Raw genomic sequence first — 22,691 nt, 5'->3', positions numbered from 1 at the left:
TCTGTTTACAGACCAATATAAATGAAGGTAGGGGAACCAAAATGTTTTAAAAAACCATACCTATTTTCATTTTTAGGAACAATAACCATTTTTTCAAAAAGAAAAAAAGACATTAGGTTACTCCCTTTAAAATTCAAGTTCCATCATCTCAATACATGAGCACGCTTGGATATGAGATTTTTAAAAACCACACATACACACAAGCTCCAGGTAGAGCTGTAATAAACGAATTCCTTTTATAAACAAAATTTTAACAGAAAAGCCACAGTAGATGAAAAAAAAGAAGAAAGGATATTACTTGGTAAAATCCAGTGATATCTACAATAGTTTTACAGCACATATAAGCATTCTAGGGTTTTATATCTTCACCTGCCTCCAATTCCTTAGTTGCTCCTTAACAATCTGCCGATTACAAATACAGTTTCCAACTCAAACTTAGTCCTGATTTTGAGCACCAGGAAAAGTAAAACAACACTCAAAATTTCTACCTTTATATCATGGCCTTAATTCAAAAATGGTTTAAGACACAATGCCCATCGAAAAGGAAGTAAAAAAGAAATCCAAGCAGCAACATGTAATTACACATAATAGTTATTCACTATACGGAACATGTTTTTTAGGATGGTATCTAGAAAGCACTTGCTCTGTGTCTTCAAAAATTAAATCGACTGAGACCGACCCTACCAAAAGTCAGTGTCCTGAGTAAGGGGCACGCGTTGACAACACTGCCAGCCTTAAGACAGGAAAATGAAAACACACCGAACAGCACATGCACATCTCACAGAACTTCCACTGAACTATCAATGGCTTCTATGCAATGTGCCTCTTTTCCATAAGTCTATTAGCAACTACCAAGAAAGAAAAGATGAACTTAAAGTCAATGGTACTGAACTGAATTGTTTGAAGCCAGTGCCCCACATGTGGGGAAAAGTGCATTTAGTTCAGCAGCAATACAGCACAGTGGGAAGATAGTGTGCTTAGACGCAGGTATTCCAGAACTGAAGAGATGTACGAGGCACGTCAAGATATAAAACCATAGTACACTGTTAAATAACGTTGGAACATACGTATATTGCAGTGTTCAAAGAAAAACATTCATTTTCATTGTACAAGGCTAGGGAGAAATTCTTAAAGTTGCCTAATGTAGTTTATGATATAATAAATACATATCTATATAGCATTGTATATACATATATAGAATGTGTGTTTATGTGTATTTTTTTGCTAAATTATTGTTATGTTTTGTGGACCTGCAACTTTTAAGAATGAAACTTCCTTTGTATTTCCCCCAAACTTAAGAAAAGACATTTATTTGTACTAGAAAAGGTCTCAGTGCCCTCCCCCCACCCATCCCAAAGACTCCTGTCAAATAGTTTGCTTCACAATTGATCTGAGAATCACAATTAAAGGAATTCTAGAATTTCTGCCTGTATCTTCAATTTGCCAGTTGTTTCAAAAAACAAATATCTTTTAATATTTGAATCAGCTGATGCAAATTCTTTAACAGATGATATAAACTCTAGATCTGACTGATTAAAACAGAGCAAATCAAAACAACAACAACAAAAATCCAGTGATTTACTCTGACTGTAAACAATATATAAAATTTAAATCTCAAATTTCAAAATAAGTTAAAGAAAAATTCTACCTTCAGGGCCTATAATACTATAAAGGTCTGACAATTGGTATGGGGAAAATGCTTATGAAAAGTTGCAACAAAACTGTTTGCCCATTATATTTGCTAAGAGAAAGTATAACTATACTACCTCTGCCCCTTAAGTTTAATAAATTCATAATTTGTTTACAAATGTTTTCAGCAAACTGGCATATCATATTACAAACAGAAAAATATCCAAGGTCAGCAAAGAAAACTTATATAAGCCTTTTTTACAGAATTAAAAAAAATCTAAATGGCTATGATTCCTCTATTAGCAGAAACACATAATGCAGTCTTTATAAATCTGCCAAATATATCAATATCTACATAAATAGATACAGATATAGATGTGAAACATTAACGGCAGTCTACTTTCGAACAGTGTGTGGGACCAGCAGATTCACATCAGACCATGGCACGATATGGACCCTGCATCTTTAGGAACTGAATGATGAAAGAAGGGCCCCCAGCAACAATCTGAGGTGGAAGGTGGCTGAGTGGACAGTTCTCAATGCTCATGATTGACAGCTTGCTGCAAAGAGCCAGCTCAAAGGGAAGGCTATGCAGGTTGGGGTTGTCATTCAGATACAGTTCTTCTAGGTTCTCCAGTGTACCTGTTTAAAAAAACCAAATCAATTATTATTACTAAAAAAATTCAATGTCATTATGCTATTCTGCACATGATGTATACTGAAATACCCATTTCCTCTTTTTTTTTTCTCCAATTTCAAAACTCTCTACAACTGTGGATCTCAAACTTTGAGGCATGTTCAAATCAACTGAGGAGATTTTGGAAACCCTAAGATCCAAGTCACACTCCATACCAATTAAATCAGAATCTCTTCCTATGACTGGTGTTCAAGCCTGGAGAGTTATTTTGGAAACTCCAGAGGCAACACTGCTGTACAGTCAGTACCTATAACCATTTTTCTGTTGTGGACAATGTGACAATCTCTCTTATTAACACATTTCTCATGTGGAAAGACTTTTGTTACTTGGTATAAATCTTTCACTAAGACAGTTACCATATCCTGGCTGGTGTAGCTCAGTGGATTGAGCGCGGGCCGGCGAACCATACAATTGCGGTTCGATTCCCAGTCAGGGCACATGCCTGGGTTGCAGACCAGTTCCCTGCAGGCCAGTTCCCAGCAGGGGATGCACAAAAGGCAACCATACATTGATGTTTCTCTCCCTCTCTCCTTCCCTTCCCCTCTAAAGATAAATAAATAAAATATTTAAAAAAAAAAACAGTTACCATATACTTGGCAGTAAGACAAAAATCGATTTATATAATCTTTTAAAAATTTTTCCTAGACTATCTTAGGATACTCATACTTTCTAGGCAAATGTCTCAAGCAACTGCATGAGGCCAGCTGAATAAATATGCTAGAAATAAAAATGGAAAGTTACTTCATGTGTTGTCAATTTTTAAACTTTGTGTTACTTTATAGTGGTATGTAGAAGAGTAATACAATGGACTTGTTTACATTTAATAGTCTTCTAATATTCAGAGCAACCCTATGAGAAATTACTATTATCATCCTTGTTTTACAAATAGGAAATCTGAACCTGAGGGTCTCCCTACCTTATTCAAAGCCACAGAACCAGACTTTGAATTGTCTGTTTTACTTCAAAACCATTTTTTAAAGGTTTTTTATTTATTTATCTTTTGAGGGGAAGGAAAGGAGACAGGGAGAGAAACATCAATGTATGGTTGCCTCTTGTGTGTCCCCTGCCGAGAACTGGCCTGTAACCCAGGCATGTGCCCTGACTGGGAATTGAATCGCAGTTGTTTGGTTTGCAGGCCCATGCTCAATCCACTGAGCTACACCAGCCAGGGCCTTCAAAACCATTCTTAATCAACAATCTATAATGCTTATGGAACAGCATGGCTATTACTAATTTATAGTTAATTTATAATTCATAGTTAATAAAATTACTAATTTAAAAAGTAATATCAATTGACCTTAATCAATTAGCTCTCTTTATAAAATGGAATTACAACTTGCACTGACTCAAATTCAAGGTGATTAAGTTGGTTATATGAAGTAATAGATATGAAAACACTTAGAAAATTCCAAAATATCCTCAAATATTAACAATCATCAAATATTATTAATCCTAAAATCTCATAAAAATGTTCTTTTGACATAAAACATTACTAATTTAAAGCAAGCCTGTGTAATTATTAAATTTGGAAAAAATTATAAAATAGCTCTTTGAAACTAAGGTTATACCTATTAGAAAATAAATATGCCAAAACATTCTCAAATACAAATTTAACCCTATGAAGACACCTAACCAAAACTAAGCAAACAACCCTCCACCCACCGGTGCTTGACAAAACAGAACAGACTAGAATAGAATACAACACAACAGCACAGCAGAGACACCATGAGCATGCTGGAACCTCAGTCGACAAAAACAGTAAGTAGCGCCCTGACTGGGTGGAATGTTGTCCCATACACAACAAGGTCATGGGTTCAATCCTGGGTCGGGAAGCATAATAGAGGCAACCGACCCTGTTTCTCTCTCTCTCCCTGTCTTCCCTCCCTTCCCCTTCCTCCCTCTCTAAAACCAATAAAACATATCCTCGGATGGGGATTTAAAAACAAAAACAGATTTGTCTTAACTATCCAAAATACTACTTGAACACAGAAAGAACAAATTATTAATCGAGTCAAGCATCCAAAGGCTTCGTACCAATTTCCTCAGGAAGGTGAGTAAGCAGGTTCTCTCCAAGGCCGAGATGTGTGAGATTGGTAAGGTGCCCGATGCCTCTGGGAAGAGTGGCCAACTGGTTGTTTGTCAAGACTAATTTCTAAAAGATCAACATAACAAAAGATGGTTACACAGATATTTCTAACAACTGATGTAAATTTAAAATGATACATCTACTGAATCAATAACATAAACAGGGAAATTAGAATGGATAGGACAAGAATCACTTAATAAGTTTTTCTTTCAAAAAATATCATTTGTTAGGAAGACAAAAGCAAAGAGGTTAAATGAACATAAAACTCAGTCCTAATGCTCTAACAGGAAAATCTATCCAGTCCAAGAATTAGATCAAATTTTTAAGAAAAATGTGCAATTTGGAATGCATCCCCCAAATTCTAATCATGTAACTATAAAATCATCAGGATAATGTTTTACCTGTAAATCCTTAAGGTAAGCAATTTCATTTGGTAAGGATTCCAATTTGTTCTCCTCTAGATCCAGCTCTCTTAACTTCCTCAGGTTTCCAAGACCATGAGGAAGCTTCTTCAGAAGATTGTTTGATAATATTAGAACCTAAGCAGAAATTATTGACAGTGTTTGGCAACTCATAAAATGGAATTATTATTAATGTTGTTTGGCTTAATGTTTACTAAACAATGCTAATTTTTTAAACATTGAATATTAAAGGTAATATTCAATTATATCACATAAAACACTTAACTTACTATTCAAAAAAATCACCATAGTTATTGTAAATAAAATAGATTTTACTTAAGTCACAACTAATATAAGCAAAAGTAAAGAATTTAACTAAATTAAATATATATAATATATATATTACAAAATATATACAATTACTATCTACTTGTACTAAGGTTCATACAGTTAATGGTATTTTGATGCTGAATAGTTATAAACTGCCTATATCGATCCACCACAGTTGTCATTTGTGGTACATTTATTTACAGTGTAAGACATCCTACAATATACCTAAGAGGAAAACAGAGGTTGAAGAAGACAGTCGTCATTCTCATGGAAGTTACAATGCAGATGTAGGGAGAAAAGTATTGGGGTTGAGGATGGTGAAAACAACACTAAATGGGAAGATCTATGTAAGGTCTGGCTAATTTTTTGTACCAACTTATTTCCTTCAAAGTTATACTACTCAAAATAAAGTAAACATATACAACAAGACCAAGAAATTAAATAATAGCAGTTATCGTCTATTGAGCTTACTATTTGTTACTATGCTAAATGCATAATCTACAACCTTACAAGAAAAATACTACATATTATCCCCATTTCACAGCTAGGAAACTTAAGTTTGAGAAGGTTAAATCCATCAGTAAAGAGTCTCAGATCTGTTTGGCTTCAAAGCTCATGTTTTAACCATTATACCACACTAGTTCACCCTACTACATAAAGAAAAATACAAGAAGAAATTAGACTTTTAGAAAATATCGATAGAGAAAATTTAAAAAAATAAGTATTTACTATTAGTAAGCTTTCTCATCAAAAGAATGAAAGTTATAGAGACTCAGAGGCAAGTAAAATCATACTTGTTAAGGAGGTGATGATAAGATGGGTCTTTAATTATATAAACAAATTTTAAGAGGAAAAAAGGAGAAGAGGGTATTCTAGATATTGAAAACAGTAAGACTAAATGTATGGATCTAGAAATATATGCATTTCCAATAAATAAAACCATCTATTTACTAAATAAAAGAGTAGGTGGGTAATTAGGATGACGAAGTAGGCCAGGGTGGTATGAACGCTTCTGAATGCCAGTGTGAGAAATCCGTAATTATCCTGATAGACAGAGTGGTGTAGAGTACTTAAACAATTAAGGGGAAAAAAATGTTCTAAACAATGGCAAGTTTTACTTTTTATTTCAAAGATACTTCATAGCATTCAAACTAACCAACATTTAGTGGGTAAGAGTAATTCAAAAGCACTGAGCCCAGATTAAGTCAACACCTCCTCATCCTAATAGGGTTGTATATTTAAGAGAGCTCTGGACTTCCAGTCAAGATGGGGGTGAAGGTAAACACGCTTCACCTAGCACAACCATAGCAAAAATTATGAGACTACAAAACAAATGTCATCCAGATTTGTCACAAACTCGAGCTGTGTGGAAGTCCACCAACCAAGGATTTAAAGAAGCTGCATTCATCCACACAGGTAGGAGTGGCGGAGTAGCAGAGAGGCACCGAGGGGCACAGAAACACGAAGTGGGCAGTCCCGCATCCACATGTGGTGGATGAAAACCGGGAGGGATGCCTTGAGAGCAAGGGATCCCAGACCCAGACCAGACCAACCAGCCCAGGGTTCCAGTGCCAAGAGGGTAAGTTCCCATAACTGCTGGCTGTGAAAACCAGTGAGGAGCCTTGGCTGGTGTGACTCAGTGGATTGACTGCTGGCCTATAAACCTAAGGGTCACCAGTTTGATTCCTGGTCAGGGCACATGTCTGGGTTGAGGGCCAGGTCCCTGGTTGGGGATATGCGAGAGACAACCAATTGATGTATCTCTCTTGCACATTGCTATATCTGTCTTCCTCCCTCCTTTCTCTTCTCTGTAAAAGTAAAGAAAAGAACAAGAACAGTGGGGGTTGGAGCAGGAGAAGAAACTGCAGGATTCTCAGGATACTCCTGTTAAAGGGCCCACAACAGACTTAGGGAGGAAGCAGACCCACACACTCTGGGATTTGGCACCAGGGCAACAGCTGGAAGGGCACCAGTGGGACACAGAGGGAGGCTGAGGTGACTGGCAGCAGGGCAAGTGCCAGCAGACAGCTTTCTCCCAGGCAAAACTTTAGAGGCGAGGCAGTAGCACTGTCCCCTCTCCAAACCCTCTCCCACACAGAGCCACAGACCGGTGATATGGGTTGCCCAGTCCTGGCAATTACCTAAGGTTCTGCCCCGTACAACTTATATGTACACTTTTCTACAATAGGCCACACTACTAACGGAGTCAAAGCAGCGCTACCTAATACACCAAAACACACAGAGGGAAACTGCCAAAATGAGGCAACAAAGAAATATGGCCCAAGTGAAAGAAATGAGCAAAACTCCAGAAGAACTAAATGAAATGGAGATAAGCAACCTATCAGATGCAGAGTTCAAAAAATTGGTTGCCAGGATGCTAAAAAAAACTCACTGCATACTTCAACAGCATAAAAACCAACCAGGCAGAAATGAAGGTTATATTAAATGAAAAAAAGAGAAAAGTCTATAGGAAACCAACAGTGGAAGAGATGAAGCTAAAAATCCAATCAATGATTTGGAACATAAGGCGGGGAGGGGTGGAGAAAGTATTCAACCAGAACAGCAAGAAAAAGGAGTTAAAAAAAAAAACAAGTCTACTAAGGAGCCTCTGGCACATCTACAAATGTACAAACATCTGAATCATAGGGGTTCCAGAAGGAGAAGAGAGAGCAAGAAATTAACTTATTTCAAAAAATTATGAAAGAAAACTTCCCTAAACTGGTGAAGGAAATAAGACATACAAATCCAGGAAGCATAGAGAGTCCCAAAGAAGTTGGACCCAAAGAGGGCCACACCAAGACACATCGTAATTGAAATGCCAGAGGTTATAGATAAAAACAGAATCTTAAGAGCAGCAAGAGAAAAGTAGAGAGTTACCTACAAAGGAGTTCCCGTAAGACTGTCAGCTGATTTCTCAAAAGAAACTTTGCAGGCTAGAAGGGACTGGCAAGAAGTAATCAAAGTGATGAAAAGCAAGGACCTACAACCTCGATTACTCTGCCCAGCAAAGCTCTCATTTAGAATGGAAGAGCAGATGAAGTGTTTCCCAGACAAGGTAAAGCTAAAGAAGTTCATCATCATCAAGCCATTATTACATGAAATGTTAAAGGGACTTATTTAAGAAAAAGAAGAAAATCAAAGCTACGAACATTAAAATGACAACAATTTCACAACTATCAACAACTGAATCTAAAAAACAAACTAAGCAAACAAGCAAAACATAACAGAATTGTAGATATGGAGATCATCTGGAGGGTTATCAGCTGGGAGCGCATAGGGGGAGAATGAGGGAAAAGGTGCAAGGATTAAAAAGCACAAATTGGTTCAGTACAAATAGCACAATGTTAAAAACAGTATAGTAAATGGAGCAGCCAAAGAACATACATGCCTGACCTATGGACATGAACTAAAGGGGGGTGAATACCAGAGAAAATGGCAGTAGTGGGCAGAGGGGGGCCGAGGGGGAAAGATTGGGACTACTGCAGTAGCATAATCAATAAAATATATTTAAAAAAATTAAAATTAAATTAATAAAAGAGAAGCTCTAACATTTCTAATTATTATTTTCACCCAAACAGAAATTGCTTATTTTAACTGGAAACTTTGTAAGTGAGATGACTGTGGAAGGATCTAAGAAGTTATAAATGCTCTTTCATACACACCTCAAGAGAAACAAGACCAGACACATCCTCTGGGATCTTTGTGAGCTGATTAGTGGCTAAATTCAATTCTACCATACTGGTCCAAGTTCCAAAATCCAAAGGAAGTGATGTCAATTGATTGTCCTGGCAAAGACAAAAAGATGCATCTAAAGTGTAACCAACAAAAACAGAGTTCCATGATCACCACCTGATGGAAAGAGAATTCTTTATTAAACTGAAAACCTTTTCCCCATTTTCTGATAACAGATATAGAAAGAACAAAACACTAAGCTTCCAAAGTTTCCCATATAGTAATTATTTTTATTTTGAGGGTAAATTGAAAGTTTGTCTCCTGTGTGATTATCTGTGTATAAAAAAAACATACCATAGAAACCAACACTTGAGATTTCAAAAGTCCCAGTGATAAATATGACAGTCTCCTCATTTCGCAATAATGTGCTGAAATCACTCAATCAAATGTGGGTACTCATGAGCACAAGGGAAGATGAACGTCTAACTGTGGCCTACAAGGACACCAGACAACCTCAGCAATCCTAGAGATGCTGAGCAATGAAGTATGAGAGGAAAAATGTCTTAATCACACAGCAAATTAAATCATTAAAACATTAATTAAGCACCCGCAATTTTACTTTAAAGTCCATTCAATGACAAAAACATATCACTGAATAATAAAAACAGGTAACAAAATAGTGTGAGTCTAATTTTATTTAAAAGTTAGATCTAGCTATACACACAAAGTGAAATATATTCCAATAATTCACAATTTTCTTTCTGCTTCCTCACATTCATTTATAAACCACATTTTCATCAATAACAACTCTTATCATGCAGGTATTGGGATCGATAGGGGACTATCGGTACCACTATCCCAACTGGGTATCGATGATATATGCTAATATATTAATAGTGATACTACCTCTCTCATTGGTGGTATTACTTTGTCTTTTTTGTTCATCTGTATTTTTAATATTTTTTGCAATGTATATTGATTACTTGTCTTATTTCACACAAACTCATCCTTAAGACAAATCCCAAGGAGCAAATATCCATTTAAAAACCAAGTTTTGCCCTGGCTGGAGTGGCTCAGTGGATTAAGCGCTGGCCAGTGAACTGGAAGGTCGCAGTTTCATTTCCCAGTCAGGGAACATGACCGTGTCACAGGCAAAGTCCGCTGTTGGGAGCATGGAAGGGGGCGACTGGTTGCTGTATCTCTCACACATCTATGTTCCCTCCCCCGCCCCGTTCTCCTCTTCCCTTCCTAACTCTTTAAAAATAAATAAACAAAACCTTTAAAAACCAAGTTTTTCTTTCATTATAATACTTTAACTTACTACCTATTTATTATACTATTTAAACTTACTATCTATCTATGTCCAAACTACTGATAGCTAAGAGTTTTAAAAAACTTACTACTGGTGCTTATATGAGGAGGAAATGTCAGGCTTCAACTAACTTCTTTCAAGAAAAAGTTTTGTTAAGCATTTGTTAGAATCTTGAAGAAATTTTAAGACAAAGCTCCATGCAAAGGTTTATTATTTCACTGAAAACAAGCAGCCTTCCCAACATATTATATTAATATCATATTAATAAAAATGTATAACCAAATGCAAAAACTAATGAAAATCTACATGGACTGCTGTGATCTAAACCTTATATCACAAAATGAACATCAGATTAATGCCATTACCACTGCTAAATCTCACTTAACCAGAATGATTAATAAGTTTTATACTAGTTTAAGATTATAAGATTATTTTGAATTTCCATTAGTTCAGTTATTGTATCTTTCCAAAGAACTATTATAAAAGATACTCTATGAAGTATCTTTTATAAAATAAAAGATATTTATGAAGAAGTATAAATAGAATCAAGAATCACTGTACATTTAGACCATAGTTTAAAGAATCACAATTATGTTGAAATGGTTCATCAAAGACAAAAGAATGTATTATGATAATACAGAAAAAACATTACACCTGGAAGCAGGAAATACAGGTTTCCTGAATCCTACGTCAGCCATGATCAGCTATGTGGCCAATTTACTTTCACCTCTGGCCCTACAGTTTGTTCAGTACAAATTAAATCACTAAACAAATAATTTTCCCATTTCTTTCTTCCTTTGGTAATAAACTTGTTTTTCCATATCACAATGTAAAATACATTTCACTGTAGAGAATATAAATAAGCGAAAAGAAGCTAAAGATACCCATAAATAATTCTGTATTCAAAGATAAATACTGTATTTTGGTGAACACTGGTTCTACATTTGCATAAAAATCTATAGATATTTAATATATAATTAAGTACATTTAAAACAGCTCTTAAAAACTATGTGTGGAAAGAAAGTCTTAAATACTTTAATTTTTTTCCAGTTAATAAACTGCAAATGCTTCAACTGGTATTTAATATTCTTCTAAACTACAGTACTGTTTTTAATGGCTTCACAGTATTCCATCAAAGATACATAGGCATACCTGAGAGAGACTGCACGTATTGGTTCTAGACCACCACAATAAAGCAAATGAGGCAATAAAATGAGTTGCATGAATTTTTTGGTTTTCCAGTGCACATAAAAGTTATTTTTATACTACACTGTCATCTATTAAGTATGTGATAGCATTATACCTAAAAAAACAATGCACATGCCTTAATTTTAAATACTTTATTGCTAGAAAATGCTAACCATAATTCAAATCTCTAGCAAGTCTTAGTCTTTTTGCTGGCAGAGGGTCTTGCCTAGACGTTGATGGCTGCTGAGTAAGGATGACAGTTATTAAGGCTTGGGGTGAGTGTGGCAATATCTTAAAGCAAGACAACAATGAAGTTTGCCACATCAATTACATCTTCCTTTCATAAAGGGTTTCTCTAGCCTCCCTACCTCTCTCAGCCATCAAAGAAGTGAAGTTAGGGTCTTGCTCTAGATTTGATTTGTCTTAAGGGAATGTTGTAAGTGGGTAGATTTTCTATGCAGACCACTGAAACTTTCTCCACGTTAGCAATAAGCCTGTTTTGTTTTCTTATCATTTGTGTGTTCACTGGAGTAGCACTTTTAATTTCCTTCAAGAACTTGTCCTTTGTAGTCCCAACTCGGCTAACTGGTGCGAAAAGCCTAGCTTTCGGCTTATCTTGGCTTTCAACATACCTTCCTCACCAAGTTTAATCATTTCTAGCTTTTCATTAAAGTGAGACACATGCAACTCTTCCTTTCACTTAACACTTATAGGCCACTGTAGGGTTATTAATTGGCCTAATTTCAATATTGTTAGATCTCAGGGAATAAGAAGGCCCTATGAGTGGGAAAGAAATGGGGGAATGACAGACTGGTGGAGCAGTTAGAACACACACCACATTCATCAATTAAGATCACCATCTTATATGAGTGTGATGTGTGGCACTCCCAAACAATTACAACAGTAACAGATACAAAGTCTAAAATATAGTGAGAATTACCAAAATGTGACACAGGGACACCAACTGAGCAAATGCTGTTGGAAAAATGGCACCGAAAGACTTGCTGGATGTAGGGTTGCCATAAGCCAACTTGTAAAAAAACATATTATGTGTGAAGTGCAATGAAGCAAAGTGCAATAAAATGAGGTATGCCTGCAGTACTTCTAAAAAATAAAATCTCTATTAATATTATAAGTTGGTACCAATTAAATAGAAAGCTCTGTAATAAATATCTCTACAACTATGCTTTTATGGACATTCATAGTTATTTCTTTAAGACAAATTGCTAAGGGTCTGCATGGTTGTAAGACATTTGTTGCCTAATACAAATTGCCCTGAAATATCCTTATTATTAGTTTAGACCCCATCAGCAAGAAGCAAATAACCATTCTCCACACTAACAGAGAAAACATAAATATTAGTGGAAGTGCTAGTAATAGCTTTTTTTCCCCTAATACAAACAGAGGCTTACCTTCATGTTCAGCTTACTCAATACTTTCGCTCTGGAGAATATACCAAATGGAATTTTATTGATTCGATTGTGTTCCATGTTGAGGGAATAGATGGTGGAAAACTGAGATGGACCACCTACTGGATATAACTGGAAGCAGTTTCTAGCTAAGGTCAAACTATTCAGTTTCACAAGACTTGATAAAAGACTCTGTAACAAATGAAATAAACGTAAGAATTAGAACTGTAAGAAGTCTTATTCTGTAGCATATAGAGCAGAAGTCCCAAACACCAATACCTTAACAGGCCCTGCAAGTAAGAAATGACCGAGACTGGTTGGGCTCTTCTGTGCTATCTCATGGAGAGTAATAGTCAGTACTCAACTCTGGCTAATTGTTTCTTGCAGGAATACGGAGCCAATATAGTCAGGTTTTCAGATTTTACAAGAAATAATTCAATTACTTATATAAAATATAATTTTTATTATTTAGCTCAATTTATTTAAAACACTTCATAAAGAAATACGTCTATGGGGATGAGGTGCCTTATGCATGGCCAGTTTGAGACACCTCTAGAACAGAAACTTCGGGATCAGACAGCCCTGGTTCTGCCACTGGCTGTGTGACCAGTCCTTACCAGGTCTTAGTTAAATACTATCTCTAAATTATTATTAAGATTACCATAGTGCCTGGCACAGAGTAAGCAGTTACTTAGTAATTTAATGGTACCTTCTACAAATATTAAATTCAGAAGATGATTATACTTCCTGATATTATATAATACCTTGCTTTTCCATATAGTAAAATTTCTCAGGGAATAGGCACCTATCAAGTAAGTACTGATTAAGCACATGATCCCATATCCCTTTACTTCAGCCTCCCATCATGTGACCACAGTGCTAGATGTTTAGGTATTACAAAAGAATCTCTGTTATTAAGACTACACCCTATGTAGATAAATCAGACAGGAGAAAAAAATACATAACTGTACATAATCAAGAGTGAATGATATGAAATAAGCTCTTGCTGTTTTAAGTCTGGTTCAAAAAAGAGCAAATCAGCATCTCCTAGGAGCTTATTGGGAATGCAGAGTCTTAGGCCCCACTCCTATAGAGTCATAATATGAATCTTAAAATTCCCAGATGACTTGTATGCTCATTAATGTTTAAGAAACACCAGTATTAGCTATAAAAGAACTTTGAATCCTGGCTCTATCTTTTAGTAGCTTGTGACTCTGGGCAAATTATTTCTCTGAACCTTACTTTATTCACTTGTAAATGATGATGCCTTATATCATAGACTATAGTAAAGACATTTTAAAGAAATAAAATACATTTACAGTTTTACAATATCTAGCATATAGTAAGTACTTAAATTTTAAGTCCCTTCTCTATTTAAATTGAAAGAAAAGATGAGGAATACTTGAGTAACTGGAAGCAGTAAGGAGGCTGACAGTGACCTAAATTTTAAAGGATGAAAACTAATTAAATATTTAGAGAGGTAGAAGAAAACACTGTAGACTGAAATAAAAGCCCAAGCAGGGATTAAAACAAGCAGTGTGAAATGTGTGTGTGTATGAGTGTTCTAAAGAATGGTCAGATTTAGGTTGTCCGCCACGAGGAAACTGAAGACTTAATACCTGAGGTGTCGTTTGATTTGCATGGCCAGCAGAAGAAATGAAATAACCATCTCATTAAAGATGTAATTATACGGTGAACTGAAACTTGTTCTTTATATTGAACGTTAAGAAGCTACCCAACATTCGTCTACTGGTGTACACAGATAAAAGAGCACAGATAAGAGTGGTGAGAAAGCTTTGCATGGCAGCAAATTCAGGGAAAATATCTGTATCGTACTTTACTGGAAATAAAGAAGTTTTCTACTGAGTTTCATGGCAAAAATGTTATTATCCTTACAGCTTACTTTATTGAACTGACATTCTCCCATTAAAAATGTTAATAACTGGTGATACCTGAAAAGCAGCAACAAAAGAGGTGCTCTCCAACCTTCAGTCTTAGATCACACTGGGAAGCTCTGGAGCTGCTCATTACTGCTTCAGAGTTGGACGCACCTAGGTTCCCATCCTAGAGCTTCACTTACCAGTTTTGTGACCTCTGGTAAATTCACTAGGTACTCGGTGTTATCTCTTACCATATTCCCCCCAGAATACATAAGGTAACAAATTTAGCCAGAAACATAACTTCTTTTAAGTCTTATTTCCCTATCTATTTGATAGGAATATCCCAATATTAGTAGGATTATAATGAAGATTTGAATGGGTTAATGCATACAGAACTCCTAGCCTTGAGCATTATTAAGTTCCTTTTGCTTATGCGTATATGTCCACATTAACACTAGTGCATTTTCAGGTAGTCTTCCAACAGAAAAGAATGTAGTCATTCTGTCTGTTCTGATTTCAGCAGCATGAGCCCCAACTAGAAAGCACTTTCCTAATTTTTCTTGCCTAAGCCAGCTTGAATGTCTAGAGTAAGAGCTATCTAATGGATTTTGAGCTATACAATGTATTGTATTTATTATAAATAATTTGATCTATTTAATATAGCTATACAGTGTATTATATTTGTGATAAACAATTATTAATACTAATTGGTGTTAACAATCATTAATATTACAAAGTATTTAATAGAGCTATACAATGTATTATATTTATTATAAATAATTCGATATTTAATTAGGAGTCTGCTCTTCCAAAGCACATATACTATGTTTAAATAAGACTTAATGCTTTCCCATATTTGAACAACGCCAATCAAGGGTCCCCCATAGATTTTCCACCTGAAAGTGGGCCAGCTTAAACACACAGGGACATACGCACGTACTCACATGCACACAGTCCTTCCACAGCCAGACTGAACAGAGCTGTCCTCATTATAATTTTATCAAAAATAATTTCTCTCACAAAATATTACATATGAAAGTACTTACCACAATCTCTGTGTCTTAAGAGATAACCAATAATTATCAGTTTCCCTTCGCAGACAGTAAGACTAACTACATAAATAAACTTTTAAATTTCTGTGTAATTTGATATATACCCACCCAGTCTTTCTATTTAGGCACAGTGAAGTTGTAAAAGCAGTCAATCTTACTTAAGCTCATGAACCACCCCTAAAAGCATCCCAACAAGGGCTAATTAATGTATGTTTGTCTTATTATGGATATGAATCACTTTTTAGAAAAGGGGATGATGACATTAAGAGGTAGAACCTCACCCATTTTGATCACCCTAAATTACCACTATCACAGAAACACAAAAATCCAGATAATCTAGTTGTCAAAGCTCTATCTACAATCTGTGGACTCTACTCCTTATTCCACTTAAACTGCTGCTAACAATAGTATTCTTTTGCCACAGATAAGCGACTGGTCTAGCTTAGAAACTACAATCCTGGGAAACTCATTTTTGTACTCTGACCCAGCTGCTCTCTGAAACCCAAAACACTCAGATTAATAGGGACCAAATTAAGGTGCTACTTTATTTCTGTATCTCTAAGAAACAAAAACACTGAATATATTTATTACGTAAACTGCTACAAACCTATAGCTTCACCTACTCAATTGTTCTTTCTAAATTAAAGCATAAACCTAAAAAACATTTATCCAAAGCACCTTTATTCTTAATTCAAATATACATTCACAAACACCATGGAAAAACTAGCAATAGTTCAAACATACGAGGTCCATTTATATTAGACATTTTTAATTGTTAGAAAAAAAGATTTTGCAAAAGCTCACTCAATCCATAAGTCTACAATTCCATTCTTTTATGTTAGAATACTACGATAAGATATTATGCTAAATAACCATAAGCAAATATACAAGTTGTTGGGTATGCTAAAACAGTAGGTAGCAAAAGAAGGGAAGGCAAAAATAAAAAATAAAGTTGAGAAGAAATTTTTTTAAATTACTGCATCTTGCCCAATTAATCTGAGCAAAATAAAATAAGTGAAAATATTTTTCTAATAGAACCAAGAAAACCCAATGTAAAACTGTGTTTAAAAGATGACAGATTTGGGTGACCGATAGATGCTAAATAGGCTTTAATATTATTGTATAAGCAGGATAATAACTTGGGTCACAGGAGTGTTGCTGCTAAAATTAATCTTCCTAAGAAATAGTATGTTCTATGTAGTTCACTTTTTTTCATTTATCATCTTTCTACAGTACCTTTTTCTAATTACTGAGCTGGGTGGGGCAGTGAGTTTTAAAACCAGCCATACAACCTTTCGTTTATTACAGCTTTTATTGCCAGTTCTCAAAATGACAGGAGAAAGATTTACATGGTACTAAAGGGGAATGTAGCACAGCAATTTCCCACCTTGGTTTCTCCCTACTCCACAACAACAAAAAGGTTAGTATTTTCCTTCAATCACACCGATTCTTTCTTTGAAATTTTTACCTTCGTGGTGGCTATGTATCCACAGCATACTCATTTTTAGGTAATCTCAATCATCAAATTATTTACCCAGCTATAAAGACTTACGAGTTTTCCCTGCAAGATAATGATCTTGCAGGTTTGTTTCTACTTCTTACCTCTGGTAAAGTAGAAATGTTATTGTTCTCTAAATTTAATTCTTCAAGTGCACTGCATTTTGCCAGTGATCTGGGTATTGCTGACAGTCTGTTATATCTCAGACCAAGACGACTTAAACTGGACAGGTTTCCTGTGAACACACACACACAAAAATGTTTAATATGATGAGCTTCTCACTGTCCTAAGCTAGCAACCACGTATTTATGAATTACTGTAAAACACTATTTCGGCAAGATCCTTAACTTCAAGTATCAAGGAACAACATATCATTATACTTTATCAATTAGGATGATACTGAAAACACTTTTGTGTCTATATTCTTAGAGAAACAATGAAATACACAGCTATAAGTCAATTCTAAAAATAAATTAATCGAAAGTATTGACGTACTTCAATAACAAACTAAGTCTTAGATAATGCCTAATTAAATAATATTGAGTGTATATTTTAAACTTATAATAGTTATCACATTTGTATCTATGTGATGATAGCACAGAACAAGTGGTTACATATAAAAATGTACATGTAGTTTTAAAATTTTTCAACTTCCTAAGGGTATTATTTAAAATACGTAATGCACAATTATTTTGTGAGATAAGAAAGGTTCAATATTTTCCATGAGTTTATATATAAGCATTCCAAAACTTTTCTGAAAAGCTGACCTGATGGTTAAAAATTGCTCAAGATTATTTTTTTTAATTACGAACAAAAGTGAAAGTTATAGTCTCTCTTATTATCTAAGTGTATAACAGGCTTGAGCACAAATTAGCCACTACTGAAAAACATTAAAAAGCAGAGTAGAAAAATAAACATCTTCTAGTTTTATTGCCAAGACTGCATATATGGCAAGCTACAGGTAAGCTGCATGAAGAAATGATATCTGCATGCATAAAAGGTTTACATCTAATTAAATTTCCCACACAGTATGTGGTAGGAAATAAGTTCGTTTTTATAGCCCCCCCGCCACCCCCCCCCCAAAAAATAACAGTGATGAGAATGTACTGTTTTGGGGTTTTTTTTGTCATCACTGTTTGATTTCTTTTCTGACTTCATTACAACTGTTGCGATAACATTATTAGATAGGCCAGGTTTAAATATCAAATGGAGTTTCTGATTTTAAATTAAACAGTATTATCAGTGTTAGGAGTAATAGAAGTGGTTGTCTATCACAACTTTTTGGAGAGCAATGTTTGACTGCCTTTCAATTTCCTCCATTTCTTTTCTTTTTGTTCTGTCTCTTTTACAAAAAGCTGTTGCATGAATAACTTTCTCTTTTACGTGCAACTTTACTACAACACTTACAGAAAAGATTAGCCTACAGCATAACTTCAGCCTTGAAACCTTAGGAGGGCATGCACTATGCCTCCTAACCCTCATCTAATTATTTATTTTCCCCTCTTGCTGAAGAAATCAGTGACTAGAGTTATAAACAAATGACTAAACGAGCCCTCACTAGCGTGGCTCAGTTAGTTGGGTGTCATCCCACAAAGCAAAAGGTCGCTGGTTCAATTCCTGGTCAGAGCACATGCCCAGGCATGGGTTCAGTCTCCAGTTGGGGCACATACAAGGGAGCAACTGATCTGATTGATGTTTCTCTCTCACATCGATGTTTCTACCCCTCCCTTGTCCTCGCTCTAAAAATAAATAAAACCTTTTTAAAAAATGACTAAACAGAGTTAATTTTTATCTTTTACATTTTTCAAGGCAAGAATTACTTACAATGAAAATACTCTGGTAATTCTGTATCATAAGTCTAGCCAACTATAATGCAGAAACACTCAGCAACCATTTCGATTCCTGCCATTAGAACTATTCCAGAGGTATGCTATGCTCATTTACATTACTTTCTTATAACGGTGTTTAGAAACTGGGTCTGATTAAATAAGATTCCAACAAGCAGAAAACTGAATACAAAAGCAATAATAAAAACTACCGTTTAGCAAAGACAAAAACTTAGTTCTGTCTTTAAAATGTTTCCTAAATTAACTAATGATGCTTCATCAGTGCCTTTCTGATGACACTCTGGTGACATGTGTCAATTCTGGAGAAAAAAAAAATAAAGCAGAGGATTGGATGACTTTCCAAAGCCCCGGGAATTTAGAGATTAGAAATACGGGGAAGAACAGTATTTACTATTGCTACCATTGCACTATAATGCTGAATATGATAGAATGGTACTTAAAAGTTGGGTTGTCAGAAAATAATTTGCTTTATGACTACTACATTAATTATAGTCATATTTCTAATGGCTACATATAGGAACAACCTGTATGTTCAAGAATAGATGGAAAATTATTTAAATTGGAGGCATCACAAATACACCGGTAATAGAAAAAAAGAAAAGGACTTTATATTATCTCAGTGATCCTGGGCAACTTACTTAACTGACTCTATTTCCTCATTCGTAAAGTCAAATGAGGATAATGCCAAATACCTGACACAGTTGCTCTAAGGGTTAAATACAACGTGTACAAGATACTTAGCAAAATGACACTGATACATAACAGATGTTCAAAACAATTTTATTCTATGGGTATGTCTACATTTTGATATATTCTGTACCTATTAAGATTATGTTACAAAAAAATTTAAGATGTTACACAGTAGTAATACATGAAGTAAAAAATAAGAAAACTGTACACTTTGTATAATTTCAACAATGTAAAAAATATGCATACAAAAAAGTGGGAAGAAAACACATCAAAATTCACAGTTATCTCTGCATGGTACAACTACAGAAGATTAAAATATTGTTCTTTGAACTTGTCCATATTTTTTCTAATTTTCCATAGTTTTATAATTTTAAAAAATCCTTTTGATAAAGAAAAAATCCAATTCTAAAGACATTTTAATTTTAAGAACTGAAATATTTTTCTACCACCCTTTTTTGAATGGATATTTTACATTATGGAGATGTTTTTCACTAATGTAGAAGTAAGATGTTTAGACACTTAACATGTTGAGGCTCATCTTCTCTATAAAGTGAAAATATGAGCTAAATTGTAGAAAAACAGACCATGGTGGTTTGAAGTTTTAGATAGCCATCCTGATTTTTTAAAGAAAGGTAAGAGATGAGAAAGATATCCAAGCAGCAATAAGAGCCATCTGTGAGTAATGAGCAGAGACTTCAGCATGAGCTATGTGCAGTGACTCGTCAAAGTCACCAAGCACTTAGTGGTAGGGGTATAATCAAACTCAGTTGGTTTCTTATCAAGTAACCATTTTTCAAGATCTTCACTGTTCCAGTTAGCTTGCTTTCCTTTGACACAGAAGTAAAATATGTTTCTTCTTACCTCCATGCTGTCTATCTGTGCTGTTGGGCTCATGGAATTCATTTTTATCCCACACTAAGTCCAATACATTTGTCCATGAAGCTTTTCCTGGCCCATTCTATAGGGTATTATTGATCTCCCTATAAGTACCACTTCCAACAGCATCTTATTTTCACCATAAGCTAGTATTTAATTATATTTGGTCTTATGCTGTTAGTTGTTGCATACATTAGTTACCTCCCCCATCAGACTGATTTTCTATCTCCCCACAGAATTTGTTTTAGTGCTAAGTACGCAAGCAGACATTCTTTTATACTTTTTAAAATAATTGTAGAAGCTAAAACATTTCACTACTTGTCTTATTTTCCATTAGGAACAAGGTTAAAAAACTTAGAATTATATAAAAGGCTCAGTATTTTTTTACATACTCCTATTTTATAAAATGGCTCACCTACAAAACATACACTTTACTATAAACGTGATTTTAAAACATACATCAGATTGTCTACCTGAATACAAATTAATTCTACTACAGACATTTGCAGTAATTTTTGGGGGAATAACCAACTTTTGAGCAGCCCATTTCCAGAAACAGAAGATTAATTCCAACTCTCCACTTTATTCTGCCCTAACAAATGATTTTTAAATTACAAAATATATAAATGCATTTTACTCTCTTCCCCCAGATAACCATGGTTTGTAATTGAACATTTACTTAGAGAAATGTATGAATACGGGGGTGTTTGTATGCTTGTTTTATATAAATGGTATCATTCTATATGCCCCCACACACACACACATAACAGGTCATGGTAAATGCAAATAAACCTCACTGTATTTAATCTTTGTATTCTACAATATGTTTGTGGCATTATCTCTTCAATCATTTCCCAATTTGATAGCACTTGTTTCTAATTTTTAAAAAGAAATTCTCTAATGAACAACCTTACAAAGATCTTTGTATGCATGTTAAATTATTTCTATCTGAAGAAAATATAAATATTTTCAATCTTGATAGGTAGTGCCACAAAGCGGTATCAGTTTTATTCCCACTAAAAGTGAAAGACAGTGCCCATTTACTCACATACTTTTAAAATTGGGAGGGAGGGAGGGAGGGAGCTTAGGCCAAGATAGAGGCTAGATAGAAACCCTTCACTTCCTCACATAACGAAAAGGAGGATAACGACCAATCTAAAATCGATAAACAACCAGAAGTGCCAGAAAATCAAACTGCATGGAACTCCAACAATCAAGGAATTAGAGTCAACCAGACCAACTAGATGGGTAAGGTGCAGACAGAAACCATGGAGAGGCGGTAGATTGAGCAAGTGGGGCTGGCTGAATGGGAAACTGGGACTCAGAGCTGACCGTGGACTACTGCTGGGGTTGACGCTGTGGGAGAAACTTCCAGTCTTACGTGGGAGTCCGTTGGAAAGTGTGCTACAGATGAGCAGGCGAGCCACACTGTTCTCTCCCCCACAGGCAGCGCTGCAGTGCAGCAAGCGGAATTGCCTTACCCTGGTGAATACCTAAGGCCTCAACCCCTTATAACTAAACAGGTGCACGAGGCAAAGAAATAGGACCCAAATGAAAGAGCAAAAGTTCAGAAAGAGAGCTAAGCGATGAGGAGACAACTGACCTATCTGATGGAGAATATCAAGCCCTGGTAATCAAAATGCTCACAGATCTGATTGAGTTTGGTCAAAAAATGAAAGACAAATGGAAGATACCCAAAATGAAATAAAGCAAAATATTCAGGGAACCAACAGTGACAGGAAGGAAACCAGGACTCAAATCAATGATTTGGAACAAAAGGAAGAAATAAACATCCAATGGGAACAAAATGAAGAAACAAGAATTCAAAAAAATGAAGAGAGTTAGGAACCTCTGGGACAACTGAAACATTCCAATATCCAAATTATAGGCATGCCAGAAGAAAAACAGCAGCAAGAAATTGAAAACTTATTTAAACAAGTAATAAAGGAAAACTTCCCCAATCTGGCAAAGAAAACAGACTTCCGTGAAGTCCAGGAAGCCCAGAGAGTCCCAAAGAAGTAGGACCCAAAGAAGAACACACCAAGGCACACCATCATTAAGTTACCCAAGATTAAAGATAAAGAGAGAATCCTAAAAGCAGCAAGAGGAAAGGAATGAGTTACT

At 35.3% G+C, this 22,691-nt stretch overlaps 1 protein-coding gene across 2 annotated transcripts in view; it reads right to left on the bottom strand.

Moving 5' to 3' along the window:
* Positions 1 to 222: 222 nt before the first annotated feature.
* The window catches only part of SHOC2 (SHOC2 leucine rich repeat scaffold protein), an 83,863-nt gene continuing 61,394 nt past the window's right edge, over positions 223 to 22,691 (bottom strand). For both annotated transcript variants that reach the window (XM_053668640.1, XM_037165614.2), the window contains exons 4-9: positions 17,259 to 17,389; positions 12,728 to 12,916; positions 8,806 to 8,928; positions 4,814 to 4,951; positions 4,361 to 4,478; positions 223 to 2,271 (exon numbers count right to left, since the gene is read on the bottom strand). In XM_053668640.1, the coding sequence (XP_053524615.1) occupies positions 2,063 to 2,271; positions 4,361 to 4,478; positions 4,814 to 4,951; positions 8,806 to 8,928; positions 12,728 to 12,916; positions 17,259 to 17,389 (908 nt within the window). In that variant the 3' untranslated portion in view covers positions 223 to 2,062. The remainder of the gene's footprint in view (positions 2,272 to 4,360; positions 4,479 to 4,813; positions 4,952 to 8,805; positions 8,929 to 12,727; positions 12,917 to 17,258; positions 17,390 to 22,691) is intronic.

Source organism: Artibeus jamaicensis, unplaced genomic scaffold, assembly GCF_021234435.1.
Source record: "Artibeus jamaicensis isolate MK-2021 breed Jamaican fruit bat unplaced genomic scaffold, CSHL_Jam_final contig_490, whole genome shotgun sequence".
In the NCBI taxonomy this organism is placed as follows: Eukaryota; Metazoa; Chordata; class Mammalia; order Chiroptera; family Phyllostomidae; genus Artibeus; species Artibeus jamaicensis.
This window is presented reverse-complemented; position numbering and strand designations above follow the sequence as displayed.